Raw genomic sequence first — 18586 nt, forward strand, 5'->3', positions numbered from 1 at the left:
AGGGAGGGGAGGGGAGGGGGCGGCTGCGGCGCGGGGGCGGGGCGGCAGGGAGCTGGGCCGCGGCGCGGAGAGCGGGTTGGAGCCGCAGCCGCAGCGAGGTCGGCGGGCGGGAGCGCACCGAGGTGGCCGGACGGACCGGGTGCGGCGGGTCCCAACAGTGAGTGAGCGAGCGCGGGCGGGGCGCTGAGCGGAGGAGGGCGCGGCCACTAGGTCCCTTAGGGCGGCGCGGCCAGGTTGGGGTGGCGGATGGGTGGGGAGTCTGCGGTCCCTGTCCGGGGTAGGAGAGCTGCATCGCTCTGGACTACCTGCGGGAGGGGGGTCTTCTACAGTGCACCCAGTTCTTCCCTGCTACATCTCTCAGTCTGACCTTTCCCTACTAGTCCCCATTTAACAGATTGGAAAATTGAGGCTGAGAGGCCAAGTGATTCTCAAGGTCACACAGCATGGAAGCAGCAGAGCCAGGGGGAGACAGCTCTGGTGACTGCAAGGAAAAGTCAGCTCAATAACTCCGTAGAGGAGCCCCCTACCCCAGAATGGGGGAGTACGTGAAGGGGCGGGGTACCTTTCTTTGGGGCAAGGCTCTGCCAGGGTCAGGGGAGTCAGGGCGCTGGGGCTGCGGGGCTGGCCCTGGACGCAGATGAAGGGGGAGGGGCGGCAGAATGGGCGTGTGCGCGCCCACGGGGGTGTGTGCCTGTGTGTGGGAGAGTACATGCGTGGAGACATACTGTTTTGCGTGTGTGCACACGTGTGGGGATGTCAGCGCCACTGTGACCAGAAACTAGAGGTTGGTTTGGCTCAAGTGAACAGCAGGTCTGGGAGGCGACCTCGTCCTCGGATTTGAGTTCTAGGGTGGATGAGCTGGGAATGTGTGTGTGCCTAGGGGTTCTCAGTGTAGGTGTGCGCAGGGCGTGGGTGCCATTGTGTGTGAGACCGAGGGTAGGAGGCAGGTGCTTTGTGGCCCTGGTGTGTGGGAGATGGGGCTTGCACCTAATGTAGGTCCCTGGCCTCCAGAATATAACTTGGGCATGGAATGAGTGTCTGTCCCTGCATGGGTGCGTCTAGCCCCCGTCAATGGCCAAGTTGCTGTTGGTGTCAGGCCCGCAATGGCCACCCCCACAGCGCTAGCGCCCCCTTCTGGGCACCCTACTGTGTGCGCTCACGATTCGCCAGTGCAGAATGAGGACCCAGGGCTGGGGAGGAAGAAGGCCCTGAGGAAGGGCTGAGCCGGGACCCCTGGGGCCTTCGTGGAGTTGACTAGGGAGCGCGCGGTTCCCAGGCTTAGGCTTCCCGCTGACGCCTCCGGGCTGGAGCCGCCCCCCCACAGGAATGTTCCTCGGCACTACAGCCCGCCTCCCCAAGGGCAGGCCCCTGGGGGACGCCTCAGCCCCGCCTCCCCTCGCCGGGCGCCTAGGAGGGGGCGACGCGGGCAGGACGCCTGGGTTCTCTCCTCACCCTCCCATCCCAGGGAGAAATTCCTCCGAGGTCCCCTCAGGCTCTGGGTTCCCAAAATAACCCTGCGGGGGAAGGGAAGCTGTGGAGGGAGGGAAGCGGGAGGGGCGCACAGCCGAGCTGCGGGGTGCTGCAGGTGCTTCTGGGGAGCAGGCGCGACAAGAGGGCCTGAAGGGGGCTGGGACACCAACCAACCAACCCCAGGAGTCCGGGATGGTCCTCATCCCCGTGGAGCCCTTAGACCCTCCCGCGACTCGGAGGATGGGCCGGAAGCCTCTCTGCGGGTCCATTTCCCAACTAGAGGGTTGCACCATCCTGGGCCCTGACCGTTTACCCCCGGGGTGGCCGCGGAAGACTGCTCCGCCCCTGCCAGCAGGGGGCGTGCCCGCCCCGCCCCGTCCTGCCCCCGGGCCGCTCCCCTGGTTCGCGCCTCCGCAGACTCCCGCTTTGCCTTTCTCCTGGGACAGATCGGTCTGAGCCCCTTGGGGAAGCTTCCGGAGCGTAGCCTGGGCCCAGCCCACCGGCCCCGGCAGCGATGGCGGGCACCCTGGACCTCGACAAGGGCTGCACAGTGGAGGAGCTGCTCCGCGGCTGCATCGAAGCCTTTGGTGAGTGGCAGGGAAGGCACAGTCCCGAGCCTAAGCCCGCGCCCCTACTTTCCAGGGCAGACCCTTGGCTGGGACCCACCCACCCTTCCCATCCAGCAGCCTCCTTAATGGAAGCCTGTCTTTATCACAGGGCAGAGAGGTGCCCACGCTTCAACCAGATGAATGTTTCCCTTCTTCAGTCTTCCTGAGCCGGGGGCGAAGGGAGGGCCAGGGTCCCAGACTTTGATATACGCGGGGACATTATCTCTCTCTCGGCGGGATCCGGAGGAACTTGCTATCTCTGGCCTGGAAGCTGTTTCCGGCAGATGCGGGGTGGGGGGGCTGAGCGGGTGAAGGGGTGCCCCTTCCCCCTGCGCTCAGGAAATGACCTCTGGATTCTTGACCCCCGGGGAACCCAGGCTCTTTCCGCCCCAGCTGGTTCCCCTCCGGACGATGGACCGATGGGCCGGGCCGGCTTGGACGCTCCCTCCGGCTCCTTGGGCACTTTCTTACCCTTCTTTACCCCACCTTTTCTTTTTAATTTGCCTCTTGGTTTCGGAGTCCTGGGAAAGCAGGAGGTTGGCTGGGTCAAGAGTGCAGCCCAAGAGTCCTGATACCTGAGGGCTGCAGGCTAGGGCTTCAGGATCAGAGCTTGAGGACCAAGGGTCAACCCGCTTCTCTTTGACCCTTCCGAGTTAGATGACTCCGGGAAGGTGCGGGACCCGCAGCTGGTACGCATGTTCCTCATGATGCATCCCTGGTACATCCCCTCCTCTCAGCTGGCTGCAAAACTGCTCCACATATATCCTTCGCGGGCCTCGCCCCGGCCCCTGATGTTGGAGTCTCTGAGCGAACTCCACTGCGCAGCTTAGATGGAGAATGAGCCTCAGCCCTAGAGTGCAGGCTCCTCCTATATGCCAGGATCCAGGCTTGGCCCTTTCTCCCTCTAGGGTCTAGGTTCTGCAGCTTTCCTCCCATCATAACTCTTGCTGGCCTAGGTCTTGCCCTCACCTTCTCAGAGTCTAAGATTGGCTTCTTCTGATCCTCAACTGGGTGGCCTCTTGCCTCTCAGGGCCCAGACCCCACTCTCAGCCTCTCGAATAAACTGCCCCTCCACCCTGACCTGTGCCCCGACCAGAGCTCATGCCCCACCCTGAGCATCTTCCCAGAACCCAGGCTCTGCCCTCAGCCGCTTTCCAGAGGGGGCGTCCCATCCCCCGCTGCGAGCCCAGGCCCCGCCCCTAGCTCCATGAGTGTTCAGACCGCCCCTGCCTCCCTTCTTAAAGTCAGGCTCCTGATTGTTTTCCTTAACTCCCCTTTACCTACCAACAATCCCGGAAGGACAACTCCAATTCACTGCAGGTGAAAACTTGCCATCTGGTCAGGTGAGTCTTCCTCCAGGTCCTGGTCCCTTCTCTGGCTCCTTTCTCTCTGTCTTCAGACGGGCCAGAGGAGGGGACCTCGTGCCCTTGGCTCATGTGGGTTTTAATTCCTGGCTCTGTCCAGGTGGGCTCTGCTGCTACAGGCTGCCCGCTTCCTCCACCAGGTCTTTCTCTTCCTTTTTGCTCAGTGCGGGTGGATGTCTCAAGAGGCTCTGTAACCTTGGGGAAGGAAAGAGCTGGGAGAGGGGGAACCCCTCTGTCCCTCTCATTGGAAGACTCCAGTTCCAGTGGTGCTGCCCACCTGGGGACGCAGAGCTTGGGAAGCTCGGCCTTGTGTGACTCCGCCCCTCTAACCAGGTACTGGATCTCAGCATTCCCAGCAGAGTTTGACTTGAACCCAGAGTTGGCTGAGCAGATCAAGGAGCTGAAGGCTCTGCTAGACCAAGAAGGAAACAGGCGGCACAGCAGCCTCATCGACATCGAGAGCGTGTGCGTGGGGGGACCTCAGGGGGGGACTCAACATCCTACACCATCTGCACTTAATAATAAATGTCTGTTGAATTGAATGAGTGAGGGTCATGTCACTCTCTTGCTTAAAGACCTTCCATGGCTCCCTGTCGCCTTTGAAATGCCTGTCTGGCCACGGAGGCCTTTCACGGCCTCCAGCCAACTTGGTGTTCCTGCCTTATCTCCCACGGCCCACTGCCCATCCCACGCGCCTCATACCTTGGCTACACCGGGTTCATCGCCTGCATCCTTCCCCACCATGGTGCTCCGCTCCTGTCATTGCCCTTGTCTCCTTCTCCGTGCCACCAAGACTTGGCTCAGGTGTGAAGTCTGCAGGCTCTGAGGGCTTGGGCTCTTCCAGGGCAGAGCTTGTTGCTCCCTCCTGTTTCCCATGGCACTCTGGACAGACTCCTGTGCAAAAGCCTCGGTACATGTGTCACGCTGTCCGGTGATCGTGTGTTTCTGTGTCTGTCTCCCTCAGTGGACTGTGAGCTCCTCGAGGGCAGGAACCGTGTCTTGCTCACCTCTGTATCCCAGCGCCTAGTGCAGTGCCTGGCACAGAGTACGTTGTCCATAAATGTGTGTCGAGTGTGTGACAGGCGGAGATGTGGAAGGCCTGGCGGGACGAGGGCCGTTCGTGCCTAGCACAGTGGCTCCCCAGTCAGCCCGAGTGGCGTGTCTGCGTGAATGTGGGGCCACAGGAGAGGGGGTGTCCCCAGCACAGGGCTCACTTCCCCTGCCCCCTCAGCCCCACCTACAAGTGGAAGCGCCAGGTGACCCAGCGGAACCCCGTGGGACAGAAAAAGCGCAAGATGTCCCTGTTGTTCGACCACCTGGAGCCCCTGGAGCTGGCGGAGCACCTCACCTACTTGGAGTATCGCTCCTTCTGCAAGATCCTGGTGTGGCCCCAGGGCTTGTGGTTGGGGTCAAGTGTGGGCTGGGAAGGGGGCTCCAGGAGGGACAGGGTCTCTGGGGCAGGATGGGTCACAGGGAAGGCCAGGGGGATTCATCAGAGGAGGGCGAGGCGTGGTCATCTGCAGGGAGAGGGGCCAGCCAGGTGCTGAGGCTGCTCCACCTGCCCCCAGTTCCAGGACTACCACAGTTTCGTGACTCATGGCTGCACCGTGGACAACCCCGTCCTAGAGCGATTCATCTCCCTCTTCAACAGTGTCTCGCAGTGGGTGCAGCTTATGGTCCTCAGCAAGCCCACAGCTCCTCAGCGGGCGCTGGTCATCACACATTTCGTCCACGTGGCTGAGGTGCCCGCCTCTCCCCCATCGCCCCCGCCTCCCTGCGGCTAGGCAGGCCAAGTCCATCCTTCATCCGCAGCCACCGCCTCCTCCCCACCAAGGCTGCCTCAACTCCTGACTCATTGCCTCCCCTCTCCATTGCCCTCTCAGAAGCTGCTCCAGCTGCAGAACTTCAACACTCTGATGGCAGTGGTTGGGGGCCTGAGCCACAGTTCCATCTCCCGCCTCAAGGAGACCCACAATCACGTTGGCCCTGAAACCATCAAGGTGCCTGGGATGGGGGAGGGCCTGTGCTATGCTCCCCAGTGGTGGGGGCTGAGTGCCACCATCCTCATTTGACAGTTGGGGAAACTGAGTCTTGGAGGGGTTGCATAATGCTGGTGATGGGGGGGGGACCCACAGGTCAGCCTGACCCCAAAGCTTGTTCTTTCTTCTTTTAAACATAGTGGGTAATATAGACACAGGAAAGCTCGTAGAACGTGCGAACAGTTTAAAGAAAAATTATAAAGAAGACACCTGGGTAACCAGCATCCAGGCCAAGGTAGAGAGAGCCTTGCCAGGGGTGCAGCTTAGGGGCAGAGACCCTAGCACCTTATTCCCTCGCCACCAGAGGCAGCCAACGTTATGACTTTTGTGACAGTGACTTCACTTTTCTTTGTAGCTTTACATCTAATGGGGATTTGGGGTGCCCCTTTTACAATCTCCTATGAGCAAAATCATGTCCTGTGTTATTTTTTGTCTTGCCCTGTCTTTCCACTGGGGGGGGGGAGAGTCTTTTCATCCTGTCATATGGAGCAGTCATTCATTCATTTTTGTTTTCAGACCATTTGCTATTGTAAGTCCACCCCAATTTATGCATCTGTTCTGTCATGGGACATCTGGGAGTGTGCCAGTTCTTCCTGTTACCGACTGTAGAGCTGGCAGCATCCTCCCAGTTCGTTGGCCTGTGCCACCTCACCTCCCTGAGCCTCAGTTTCTTTTTCCGTTAAATGTTGGTGGCATCCTGTGCCCAGTATTGGTGTGCAGGTGTGGTACTCGGCAGCAGATGTTGCTTTGAACTCGCGAGCAGGTGAAGGGGGATGATAAGGGGAATTTAACCTTTTCTCCATCCGGTGTCCTTGACTCATCTTTTTCCACATCTCCAGGGTGATGTGGGGAGGATGGTCCAGTGTGTGGGGGGGTGTGATCTTTTGCCCTTTGTTCCCCAGCTCTGGGAAGGTCTGACGGAACTAGTGACAGCTACAGGCAACTACGGTAACTACCGGCGCCGGCTGGCAGCCTGCGTGGGCTTCCGCTTCCCCATCCTGGGCGTCCACCTCAAGGACCTGGTGGCCCTGCAGCTGGCACTGCCTGACTGGCTGGACTCTGCTCGGACCCGGCTCAATGGGGCCAAGATGAAACAGCTTTTCAGCATCCTGGAGGAGCTGGCCATGGTGACCAGCCTGCGGCCTCCCGTGCAGGCCAACCCTGACCTGCTGAGCTTGCTCACGGTGAGGGACGGCTCTTGGGCCTGACAGCTGTCCCTGGTCCTGGCTGTGGGCTTGGCCTTGGGTTATGGGTTCTGCTCAAGGAACGGAGATCCTCCTGGGCTCTGGAGCCTGAACTGAGCTGAGATGGGTTGCAGACTATGGTCAGGGCTGGGACCTGAGGTCTGGTATTGAGGCAGGCAGGAGGACTGTGGGCTGGCTTGAGGCTGGGCGTGTGTCCTGGGTCCAATTTCTGGAGGTGTTCAAAGTCTGGGGTCAAGCTCTGGATTCTGCCAGCAGAGGTAGTTTCTAATATAGTTATTCCTGTCCTCTGAGTGACATTCTGAACTTGACATTGTACTGGGTCAGGAGATCTAGAATGGGAATCAGGTTCTGGGCTAGAGCTGGCTAGTTCTGGATACTGGACCTAGGCTTAAGTGTGAAGGTTTGGAGTGAATTCTTAGTTGCTTCTAGACTGGATGGGCATCAGGGTTGAAACCTGAGCTGGATTCTGGATGAATGTCAGTCAGGCTGTTCTGAATTGGCCTCTTGACTAGAGTCTTAGCAGTGCATTGAGTACCCGGTTCAGGGCCAGGCTGTGTTCTGATCTCTGTGTAGGCTGGCGTGGGGGTTGCTGGGGTGTATTCTAGGCCATGCTTTGTCCTGAGTCTAACTGGGATCTGAGCTGATGATAGCCTCTAGGTGGCCCTGTGACCCTAGACTGGAGCTCCTGAGAGTAGCAGAGACCAGAGTGTTTGACCAGACCTGTGTACCCTAGGTATCTCTGGATCAGTATCAGACGGAGGATGAGCTGTACCAGCTGTCTCTGCAGCGGGAACCACGCTCCAAGTCCTCGGTGAGGGAGGGGCTGCCTGCTTCCCCACTCTGTCTGTCCCACTGAGAATCCCAGGGTGTGAGGACAAGAAGCCGCCGTCTTCTTCTCCTTCTCCTTCTCCTTCTCCTTCTTCCATACCAGGGATTGAACCCAGGGATGCTTAACCACTGAGCCACATCCCCAGTCCTTTTTATTTTTGATTTTGAGACAGGGTCTCACTCACTTGCTTAGGGACTTGCTAAGTTGCTGAGGCTGGCTTTGAATTTGTGATTCTCCTGCCTCAGCCTCCCCAGCCTCTGGGATTACAGGTGTGCTCCACTGCACCTAGCAGGAGGAGCTCTTTGAAACTACTCTACCAACTTGCTTGCCGGACAGAGGAGTTCTGGGCAGGCCTTGGGCAGGTTCCCCTCTCCTCTAAGGATCCCTCTGTTCCCCTGGGCCTTGGCTCTTCCACCTTCGGCCCTAGTATGGTCCTGTCCATTCCCACAGCCAACTAGCCCTACCAGCTGCACCCCACCTCCCCGGCCCCCAGTGCTAGAGGAGTGGACTTCGGCCGCCAAGCCCAAGCTGGACCAGGCCCTTGTGGTGGAGCACATAGAGAAGATGGTGGAGGTGAGACTCCCGGAGCCCGAGCCGCGTGAGAAACAAGTCTGCTTGGATGCTGCAGCTAGTAAAGGGCAGTTTTGCTAGAGCTGCCCTGGGAGCCACCACCAGTGCATGTCCAAGGGCCAGTGCTCTGTCCCCAGGAGGCACAAGGCAGAGCAGGCTAGTGCACGGAGCTGAGGTGCAGACGGGGTGGGCGTGTGGACAAGGGAGGTGCCCTTCATAATACAGGTCTGTGGGAAGAGATGGGCCCTGATATTCCTTTTATTCTCCCCTCTTCTGCCCCTCATGTCCCTCTCTGTACCCCCAGTCTGTGTTCCGGAACTTTGATGTCGATGGGGACGGCCACATCTCACAAGAAGAGTTCCAGATCATCCGCGGCAACTTCCCTTATCTCAGCGCCTTTGGGGACCTGGACCAGAACCAGTGAGGAGGACTGGGGGCTGGGGGGGCAGGCAGCCCGGCTCCCTTCCCCTAAGGCTTCAGTTTCCTCTGTAGGGTGAGGCCACTGGACCAGAGGACCTTGGCCGGGAAGCTGCCCATGCTGGGAGGGGCTCCTTGATTTTTCGTGGGTGGCAGGAGGTCAGCTTTACCTCACTAATTCAGACAGAGGAGGGCTCCACCCAAATCTTGCAAAGACTGAGGCTTGGGGACCATTGCTACATAAATACTATTTTATTTGTGGAGCTTACAGCTGGCAAAAGTGTAGGCAAGTCGAGCTCCTGGGTAGCCAGTTTTAATGAATAGATAAGAAAGGCCTGTAATTAGCAGCACCCACTTGCTTATCCACAATTCATATGCTGACAATTTGGAAAAACATCTGGTTCTCTGAAGTAGGTTAAACATGCCCCCAGCAACCATGTCTATGCCCCATTTTTGCTGAGCAGGCAAACCCCTGAAGAAAATATCCCGACCATCCTAGGTCCATCATTTATTTTTAAATGTGACCTGTATTTCAAAACTATGTTCTTTTGTTTTTGTTTTTGTTTTTTTTTTGGTTTGGTACCCGGGATTGAACCCAGCATGCTGTACCACTGAGCTCTATACTCAGCCTTTTTCATTATTTAATTTTGAGATTTGAAATAGGGCCTGGCTAAGTTGCTGAGGCTGGCCTCCAACTTATGATCCTCCTACTTCAGCCTCTGGAGTTGCTGGGAGTGTAGGCATATGTCACTGTGCCTGACAGTCTGTCGTTCCATGATTTCCACATGACAATAATCTGAGGTTAAAAAAAAAAAATCAGGTAGTAAGAAGTGAACGTCCCCTCCTCCTCCCCACAGGTGAGCAATGTTAATGGTTGGGCAATATATGTGTCCTTCCAGTCTTTCTACAGGTTGAAATACATGAAGACTTTGTGTGGTGTGTGTTTTATGGACAAATGGGATTATAGTATAAATCCAGTCCTGCCAGTGGCTTTGTTGTGGTCGCTTTGTTTCTTGTTCCAGAGCTGAGGCAGCAGCAGTGAGGCTGGGGTCCTTTAAGACCCTGGAGGCCCAGCTCCAGGCCCAGCTCAGCCTTAATTCTACCTCGTGCCTGCTTCCCGGGCCTAGTGCCCAGCACCCACTGGGTATCAAGCCCCAGCGGCCAGCTCACAAAGAGGGAAAGCCTGGAAGCTGTGGTTGCAGCTCAGAGGTAGGGTGTGTGCTTAGCATGCACAAGACCTTGGGTTCTATTCCCAGGACCCAAAGGAAAAGAAAGACCCGCCTCGCCCTCCCAGGACTAGCCCAGCTCGCTGCTTCCTCCTGGAGCTCTTTGTTTCTGGAACCTGAGGGTTTCCATGTCGTTCTTGCAAAATCACGTATGCGTTTAAACTTTTTGATCTAGTTTTAAGAGCATCTAGGTATCTGTAGCAGTGGGCTTCTCTTTCTTTTTTTTTTTCAATCACCCTCTTGAAGGAATTGTACCCCCCCCCCCGATTTTTGTCCTTGGTCTTTGTTCCCACTCCATCATGGACCTCTTTCTGTGTGGATTCATGTAGAACTACCTCATGCTTTAGAGCAGCTGCAGAGTGCTGCCCTGCGTGGCTGGGCCGGCGTTCTCCTACCCATCCTCCTGCTGGTGGCCATGTAGACCGTTCCAGTGTCTTTCTATAATTATACGCCACACTGCTGTGAACATCTTTGTACCCATGCACTCAGGCCAGTATTTCTGTAGGAGAAATTCCTAGAAGTGGGGATAATTGGATCAAAAGATATGCACATTCTAAATTAGGAGAGAGCCTGCCAAGCTGACCTCACACAAGGTTGTACCAGTCCGCACCCCCATCCGCAGCCTGAGTCCTAACTTCCTTGCCAAGAATGGACGCTGTAATAAGCCTGACAGTCGTGCCAGTCTCATTGGCAAACGGTGTCTTGGATAAATGTGCATTTCTTTAATGTGATTGGGGCCACGTATATTTCTTTTGTTAACTGCCTGTTCATATTCTTTGACCAGTGTCCTACTTGGTTTGTTGGTCTTTTTCTCATTGGTTTTTAGAATCTCTGTTAATGGATATTAACCTTTTGCTGTTGGATGTGTTGAATATTTTCTCCCTGTGTGTCCTCTATGTTGTCTCTTTCCATATAAAATTTAAAAAAAAATTTGTGTGTCCAATATGTCAGTCTTTTCCCTTAGGACTCCTTGAATTTGTGTTATGTGTAGAAAGGATTACAACACAATTCTCTTATATCTTTTCAGATACATGTATACTTTTTATTTTTTATCAATGTTCTTCATTCAGTCAGAGTGTAATTTTCGCCTGCAGTATGAGGTTGACATGAATTGTATATTTTTCTAAATGGCCAGTTGTTCCCAATGCTCCATGGATTGGAAGGATCACCTGGGTCACATTATGGAACCCCCAACATGGTGGGTGGCAGTTCCAAAACCAGGACCAGCCCTGATGGAAATCACTGTTGGTGGCTGAGGACCTACTACGCACATGGACACTTTTATGCATGATCTCATTTAATTCTCAGGAAAATCCTACCAGGCATAGGAAGTATGTCCCTGCGTAGATAGTGGAAGCAAGGCACAGGGAGACTAACCAGCACAGGTCACATGGCCAGGAGGCAGTCTGGAATTTGAACTGAGGTCTGCGTCCAGAATACAGGCTCCTTCCTCCCCTAAAATAAATAAGAAAGGGGGCTCTGCCCTAAACCCTGGGATAGGAGGGAAGCCCTGGAGCAAAGGCGTCTTTCCTGTGGGATTATGCAAGAAAGAGTGAGCCGGGTATTGCTTCCCCCAATCTCACCTGGCCCCAGAATGCAAGGGAGAGGCATTGCGCAGAGCACACTTTGGGAGCCACAGGCTGAGATCCCTTGGGGAAGAGCTCAGCGCTCTCAGTTGACCCACCAGCTGCGAAGTGTGCAGTCAGGGAGGAGGAAACCCTCACCAGTGACTTGCCAGAGACTACACGACTAGTTAGTGGCAGCTACTACATCTGTCTAGCTCCTGGTCTAGCCGATTTTCTCTTCCCTGTACCAAAGGTGCAAAACTTGAGTTCCGCGAGGACCTGGTGGCTGGGAGTTCCCCAGGGGGGTGGGGTGGGCGAGGCCGGTGGCGGACAGTGAGGAGGAGGCCGGAGCTCAGGCGCCCCTCCCCACCAGGGATGGCTGCATTAGCCGGGAGGAGATGGTCTCCTACTTCCTGCGCTCCAGCTCGGTGCTAGGAGGCCGCATGGGCTTCGTACACAACTTCCAGGAAAGCAACTCGTTGCGCCCTGTCGCCTGCCGCCACTGCAAGGCCCTGGTGAGCCCCCCAGCTCCCCAACTCCACCCAAGCCCCGCCCTCCCTGTCGGCCCCGCCCCTGCCAGAGCCGTCCAGGCCCAGGCAAACCTGGTCAATCCCATCTGCCTCTTCTCCTCTTGTTCTGTCCCCCGGGCCGAGGCGGGTTCTAAGGCTCCAGTCCCTGCCCTCGGGAAGACAGAGGGAGACCTCACCTCTAAGCCCCTACTCCCAGCACGGTCTCCTCCTCTATTGCAGATCCTGGGCATCTACAAGCAGGGCCTCAAATGTCGAGGTAAGATGGACTGAATAGCGGGGCTGCTGGGCCGAGGTGTTTTGGAGAATTCGTTTCTGGGTAGGAAGTTGTAGTTTGGTGAAGCAGTTGCCACGAAGCGACGCACTTTGGAAGCAGCGGGGTATGCTGATGGATGTGAAGGGTTGGCTTTTAAGAGAGTGGCTATTTTGGTGAGGCAGCTGCTTAGGAGCAAAGAACTTTTGAGGGGAGAGGCTGGCAATTAGAATGAAAGGAACAGCTTGGAAGGGACTCTTATTTTGGTGAGGCGGCTGCTCCAGAGTGAAGGAACCTGGGGAGAAGTGCAGGGCTGCAGGATGGGATGGAGGGTTTTCCCACCAGTGACCGTGGTGGGGTTCTTCCATCCCTCAGCCTGTGGCGTGAACTGCCACAAGCAGTGCAAGGACCGCCTGTCAGTGGAGTGCCGTCGCAGGGCCCAGAGTGTGAGCCTGGAGGGCTCTGCACTCTCCCCCTCCCCGACGCACACCCACCACCGGGCCTTCAGCTTCTCCCTGCCTCGCCCTGGAAGGCGCGGCTCCCGGCCCCCAGGTAAGAGCCTCGTAGCTGGCTGGCCTGTACAGGGAGGGAGGCCGGGCTGTGGTAGCAGCCTATTAAGCCTATTAATTTATCCTGGAAGGAACTCAGTCCAGAGTTTGCCATTCTCTTATTGCTGGTGGGATTATTAAGAAGCATTGGTAAGGGTGCCAAGAAGGTAGCCACGGAGCTCTTGACCTTCCAAAGCTGGGCAGGAGAGGGACCCTAATTTATAAAGTATGAACTGAAAGAGGCTTCTGTCCTCTTATTTTGTTAGAGGGATTGGCAAAGGATTGGAAGGATCACATGAACCATTTGCCTGCATTTCCTTTTTTGGTACTGAGGATTGAACTCAGGCACTCAACCACTGAGCCCCATGCCCAGCCCTATTTTGTATTTTATTAAGTGACAAGGTCTCACTGAATTGCTTAAGGCCTTGCTAAGTTGCCCAGGCTGGCTTTGAACATGCAATCCTCCTGCCTCAGCCTCCTGAGCTGCTTTTTGACTGAGAGAAAAGTCCCTGGTCCTGATAACCTCCTGGCTGCTTTCTTCGGGTCTCCAGGGTTTTAGATCAGTTGGATGAATGACAGTTTACCAAATGATTACTTTGCTGAGAACCATTTGAACAGCTATGTTAAACTGAGGTCTAAGGCAGGTGACCATTGCCATTTGCTTTAGCCTAAGTCCTCAAAAACAGAGGCAGGCACAGGGCATTTGTCCTCAAAAATAGAAAAGATAAAACCATTTGCATCGAGCCTTCCAGAAGTGCTGGGGTCTGAAATGTGAAATACTACACAAAATTGACATTTAGGCTCATTGCTCAGACAAATCTGTGGCTGTGGAGGAAGCTGCAGCAAAACTAAAACTTAGAAAAAGTGCCTTGAAAATTGGGTCGTTTGGTCATTTAGGGAATTGATTTTTGGTGGATGGATCTGCTTTCCGGATAGGGGGGTGTTTCCATGAAACAGGGAGGGTTGCACCAGGGATGGGGACTCAGGAGTGGGCTCTGTGAAAACCCTCCCTCCTTGCAGAGATCCGAGAGGAGGAGGTGCAGGCAGTGGAGGATGGTGTGTTTGACATCCACCTGTAAAGATGGTGAGTCCTCCCAGGGTGGCCCTGAGCTCCCTCTGAGGGCAGAAAGCAGGGCAAGGGGCACTGGGAAATGTGCTCCATCTAAATGGTGGCCTGCACCTGGCTGCGGGGGAAGGGGGTGTCCTCATAACTTTTTTTTTTTCTTTCCAGCTGTGACTGTATCAAGGACTCATTCCTGCCTCGAGAAAATATTTGGACCAGAGCAGGGAGCCTGGGGTTCTGGGGCTTGGTGTGAGGGTGGCATGTACTGAGGGCAGGGTGGGGACAGTGTCCCTAAGGTTGTACAGACTCTTGTGAATATTTGTATTTCCAGATGGAATAAAAAGGCCCGTGTAATCAACCTGGACCATCCGAGCCTAGCATCCTGGGGGGCTGTACTTACAGGGCCAGTCTTGTGGCCGGAGAGACATGGGAGATCTGGTTTCATGTGGCTGGAATTTGGGGGAATAGGACCTAAGAACCAGAATACCTTGGAATACAAGAATCTTGGGGAGGGTCTAGAATCTGAGAAGTCCAGAATATTGGGGATTGAAACCTTGAAACTAGTGTGTCTTTGCACCCCAGAACTGCTGGGCCCAGTAGTCACACATAACCAGAGGCCTGGGCCTGTAATCAGAATGACATTGCTTGACAGGTGGCCTTTCAGCCCCTGCTTGAATACTTCTAGCAACAGGGTGCTCACTGCAGGAATCCTGGGAGGGCCAGGGCAGTTTAGCTGCTGTGGGCAGATGGGCATGCACAGCCACAGGCCCCTGCTGGGCTTGCGTGCCTCCAGGCAGGTGGTGGGGGCGCTCCTCAGTCAGGCCGCCTCCTGGCCTGGTGCTGCTGCCAGCCGGAAGGACAGTGACTTCCAGAGGAAATGCATATTGATCCTGCACTCAGCCTCCGGAGGCCTCTCCCACCCCAGCTCCTCCTTCCCTCCTGAGCTGGCAGCATGGAGGTTTTGGGGGTCACAACTACCTGGAGAAGGCTAAGGCCACTTTTAAGGCTGACTGGGTGGAAAGGGCTGGACAGCAGCTCTGAGAATGGGAGCTACCTCCCCAGGCCCACCCAAATTGGGGGGTACCCTCCAACTGTGGAATTATCCTGAGGGTGGAGACAGACACTCCCAGCTCCTACCTGTGAAGCAGCTCCCCTGTGAATGCACCCCCAAGGATCCCCCCACTTGGTGTCCCTCTCTGATTTCTCTAACTCACTCTTCCTGGCCTTTTCCTTATTTTGGGTCACCCCCTTCTCTCTCCCTGTCACATCTCGTCTTCAGCCCTATCCCTCATTGGGTCCCCTGCTTTGCCCCTGCCTCTGTCCTCAGCCCCCTTCCGCCCTTCCCCCCTCTTGAGGCTGTAATATCCGTTTCACGATTTGGGGGCTGAGTTGCTATAACAACAGACGGCGATTGTGTTGTGAAGAGCAGCTAGCTCCTGCACCGCCCGCCAGCCTCCGCGCCGCCTCCGTCCCTGCAGCCTGGTCGCTCCCCTTCCCACCCCCAGCCCCAGCCCGGCCTCTTCCTAGTGTGTGTGTGTGTGTGTGTGTGTGTGTGTGCGCGAGAGAGAGAGTCTGTGGGCTCAGGTCTGCCCCGCCCGGGATGTGACGTGTGCCCGTCTTTTCATGGTTGCATGTGTCAGAATCGGATGTCTGCGCTTCACGTTTGCGGTGTGTGCCTGTATGTGTGTGTGCAGGGACATGCCCTCTATTTGCTGTGTGTCCCCTCCCCGTGTCCCCACTGACCTGTGCACACTGGAGAAGGGCTTGTGTTCTCACATACTCGAGTCACAGTGGGAGGGCACCTGCGTGTTTAGGGTGTGTGTCTTGAAGTGCTGGGTCCCAACTGCCTTGGGGATCTGACTCCAGGACCTTTCTGTGAGACATCCCTGTGGCGGGAAGGGCAGAGAGGCACAGCAGCCACCCGGTGACCTCTCTGCCCTTGATGGGCAAAGCCTTGTGTGGCCAGGAAACAAGTGCTCACCTTGACCTCCCTCCCTGCCCAGACTCATTAGAAGGGTCTGAGAGCTGTCCCTGCACCTAGCTGTGGTCCCTCTCTGCTCTGATGCCTGGGTGGGCGTGTGTGAGACCGCTGCAGGAAGAGGCACAGTGGGGGTGGGCGGGGCAGTGGGCTGCGGGGTCAGAGAGGTGATTTCACATCCACAGGCCCTGACTCAGCAGTTCCCATTCTCTGGCTCCTCCAGTGGCTTTGGTGGGGATGGCTTGAGGGTCTCTCCAAGGTCAGAGCTGGCCTGAAGTCCGGGACCTGTCTCCCTCCCAACTCTTAGGAAACACCTCCTGCAACCTGGGTTCCCCTTTAACCCTCTCACAGTCCCCCTGTGGGAGTGTCCACATTCATCTACTCAGTCATTAATCACTCTTAATAACGCACTTAGAGGGGCAGGATGACCCTGTGGGCAGGGCGCCTGTTGGTACCTGTTCCCCTTAGCATGCATTTGCCTTTGAGTGTGAAGGCACCAGTGTACCCAGGTGTGTGTGTTCTTGAGTAAGTATGTCTTACCATGATGGGGCGTTTCTGCAGGTGTCCCCAGTGTCTCTTTGGAATGCCTGTATGCACAGATAAGCGTGTTTGGCTGGGTGTGCATATGCATGCATTAGTGGTTTAATGTGTCTTCTTGTACACTGCCTCTGGCTACGAGATGCCAACTACCACCAGCTGTGCAGATCACAGACCCTGCAACAGGAACCAGGGTCCTGGAGTGAGCTGGCAAAATGGTCTAGCGTACACACACACACACACACACACACACACACACACACACACACACCACAGCCTCATTCAGAAGCCAGTGTCCAGCCTACTTAGTGGGACACACACTAGGTGCTAGGTCCACCTTTTCTTGGCTGAGTGAGGAAAAGGATGTCCCCTCCCCACCCTCAACGCAGCATGCAGAGTGATGGAGCTGTCGTCGCACACTCCAGTACACCTGAAACTCAGGGCTGGCGGGGAGAACAGAGAAGGGGGCTGCTGCCAGTTTCCCTCAGTGACCACGCATGAGTAGCCGCAATCCCAGCCCCAAACTTACTCCTAACCCAGCCCTGTCTCCTAGGCAGACCTGGGAATCCCATGAGACTGGGCTGGGAAACCCCAAGCCCCTAGGTTTACCCCACCCCCATCTCTGCCTTTCCCTTCCCCACAGCCTTACACATTATCCCGCCAAGGATCTTCTCTCTTGGGTTCTGGAGGCTCCCAGCTAGGAGGCCCTCCCCCCCCAGCAGTGGGAGCGGCTCCGGGCTGGAAAAAGCCCCTAGCGGCCAGGGTCCCCTTCCCTAGGCTCCTCTCAGCCGTGGCCCGCCCCCGGGCGCAGCCAGCAGAGGGCGCTGCGGCTCAGGCCCCGCATCGGTCCTGTTCCCTCCGTGCCCCAAGTCCGGGTCCCCGCCTCTCCTTCGGCTCGTCCCAGTCCTGGGCGCTGACACACAGGACCCGCCGGCTGAGGTGTGGAGGACGTAGGACCTGAAGGCTCGACCCAAGGACGAGGAGCTAGGGCACCTGGGTTTCCAGAAAAGACATTGAGGCTGGGTTGGGAGTCAGCTTGGTTGGGGGCTCGGGCGTCTGGACTAAAGACCTCGAGAGGCCGGGAACAGCTCCGATGCCCTGGGGCCGGGACGCCAGGGTCCCGCGCGGGGGAGGGAGGTGGGCCTGTGGAGCCGCTGGACTGGCGGCTTCTGCGCCTTCGCATTGGCTGCGCCCCTCGTCCGTTGGCGCAGCGTGGTCCAATGCGCGCGCCTGGGGGGCGGGCCCTGGTGCTGATGCTGCCGTCAGTCGGTGTTGCAGGGATGCGGCGGCGGGAGCAGCCGCCCTGACTCGCGGAGCATCCTCCTCAGAGCGGCACCGCGGCGGGGCGGGCGGGGACGCGGCTGGGAACGAGAGAGGCGCGAGGCGGCCAAACCCGCTGGTCCCAGCTCTGCCACCCGCCGGAGACGGGGCGTCCCCGGGGCTCTGATCCCTACTCTCCTGCTCCTGGCGCCCCCAGAACTAGGTACGGGAGGGGGGGCTGCGGCGGAGACGGGCGGGGGGCGGGAGCTAATCGGGGGAGGGGAACGATCGGAGGGGGCGGGGGAGGCAGGAAGGATGGATTGGGGGACGGGGGTGCCGAGCTGAGAGGTCTGGCTGGGTGACAGCTAGGAGGCGAAGCTGCTGGGGGGGGGGGCTTGGCGATCGGAAGCTCCCTGTGGAAGGGGGCATTGGCCCTGAGCTGGGGCGAATGGAGGGGGGTTAGAGGGAGGGTCGTTGGGGGAAGGGATGGGGAGGGAAGGAGGGGCATCCAGAGGGCTGTGAAGAGGGGCTCTGAAGAGGGGTCCCCAGTTTTTGCAAGCCCCAGGAGCTGGAAGCAGTGCTGGGCCAGAGGGGCTGTGAGCTGTTGTGCTGTGAAGGGTCTGCAGGGGAGAAACCAGCGAGGAACTGGGCTTCGTGGGAGGAGAAGGAGAGGGGGCTGGAGAGGAGAGAGAAGTGGAGAGGAAAGGAGCAGGGGCCAGAGGCTTGGTCTGGGGGAACCACTGAGGACTCGCTTTACTGGGGGAGGGGAGCCAAGGGGAGAGGAGGTTATGGGGGGAGCAGAGGGGAAGGTGCCACGGTGCTCAGACAGGGAGGGGTCTGCGCTGGGGGAGACCCGGCAAGGTGAGGGTCTGAGGGAGAGGAGCAGAAGCTTGCGGAGGGGAAGGCTGGGGGGTGATGAGCAGGAAGACTGGGCAACGGGTAGGAGGGGGCTCTGCTGGGGTGGGAATGCGCTGGGGGAGGCAGCAGGGTTCTGGTCAGAGAGTGCTGCAGGGGGAGAGGAAGCTGCAGGGCCCTGGGCTTGCTCCCCCACCCCTGAAGAGGAGGGGATCATTTTTTCATGTCCCAGACTCTCCCCTAGCTGAAGGAGCAGTCTGCCCTGGGTTCTT

General features: G+C 57.2%; 1 protein-coding gene across 3 annotated transcripts; it reads left to right on the forward strand.

Annotated features, from left to right (window-relative positions):
- The first annotated feature begins 65 nt into the window (after nt 1-65).
- On the forward strand, nt 66-13939 carry Rasgrp2 (RAS guanyl releasing protein 2). Of its 3 annotated transcripts, XM_077797394.1 has the most exons (18): nt 66-157; nt 1917-2057; nt 2736-2838; nt 3359-3421; nt 3607-3699; nt 3776-3907; nt 4674-4824; nt 5011-5184; nt 5326-5442; nt 6384-6665; nt 7420-7497; nt 7966-8088; nt 8390-8505; nt 11667-11808; nt 12043-12079; nt 12449-12625; nt 13642-13705; nt 13853-13939. In XM_077797394.1, exons 2-17 carry the CDS (start codon nt 1985-1987, stop codon nt 13698-13700), a joined length of 1920 nt encoding a protein of 639 aa, XP_077653520.1. In that variant the 5' UTR covers nt 66-157; nt 1917-1984; the 3' UTR covers nt 13701-13705; nt 13853-13939. The 3 variants fall into 3 exon arrangements, with proteins under 3 accessions (XP_077653520.1, XP_077653519.1, XP_026252258.1); XM_077797393.1 differs by lacking the exon at nt 3607-3699; XM_026396473.2 differs by lacking the exons at nt 66-157; nt 3607-3699 and having other exon boundaries at nt 1780-2057.
- The last annotated feature ends 4647 nt before the right edge of the window (nt 13940-18586 follow it).

The sequence above is a fragment of the Urocitellus parryii genome, chromosome 4 (genome assembly GCF_045843805.1).
Source record: "Urocitellus parryii isolate mUroPar1 chromosome 4, mUroPar1.hap1, whole genome shotgun sequence".
Classification (NCBI taxonomy): Eukaryota; Metazoa; Chordata; class Mammalia; order Rodentia; family Sciuridae; genus Urocitellus; species Urocitellus parryii.

Excerpts from the sequence above, each read along its gene's own strand:
- Rasgrp2 (XM_077797394.1), top strand. The coding sequence starts at position 1,985 with ATGGCGGGCACCCTGGACCTCGACAAGGGCTGCACAGTGGAGGAGCTG. Across the intron at positions 6,666-7,419 it reads ACCTGCTGAGCTTGCTCACG|GTATCTCTGGATCAGTATCA; the intron begins GTGAGGGACGGC and ends TGTGTACCCTAG. Across the intron at positions 11,809-12,042 it reads GCCGCCACTGCAAGGCCCTG|ATCCTGGGCATCTACAAGCA; the intron begins GTGAGCCCCCCA and ends CCTCTATTGCAG.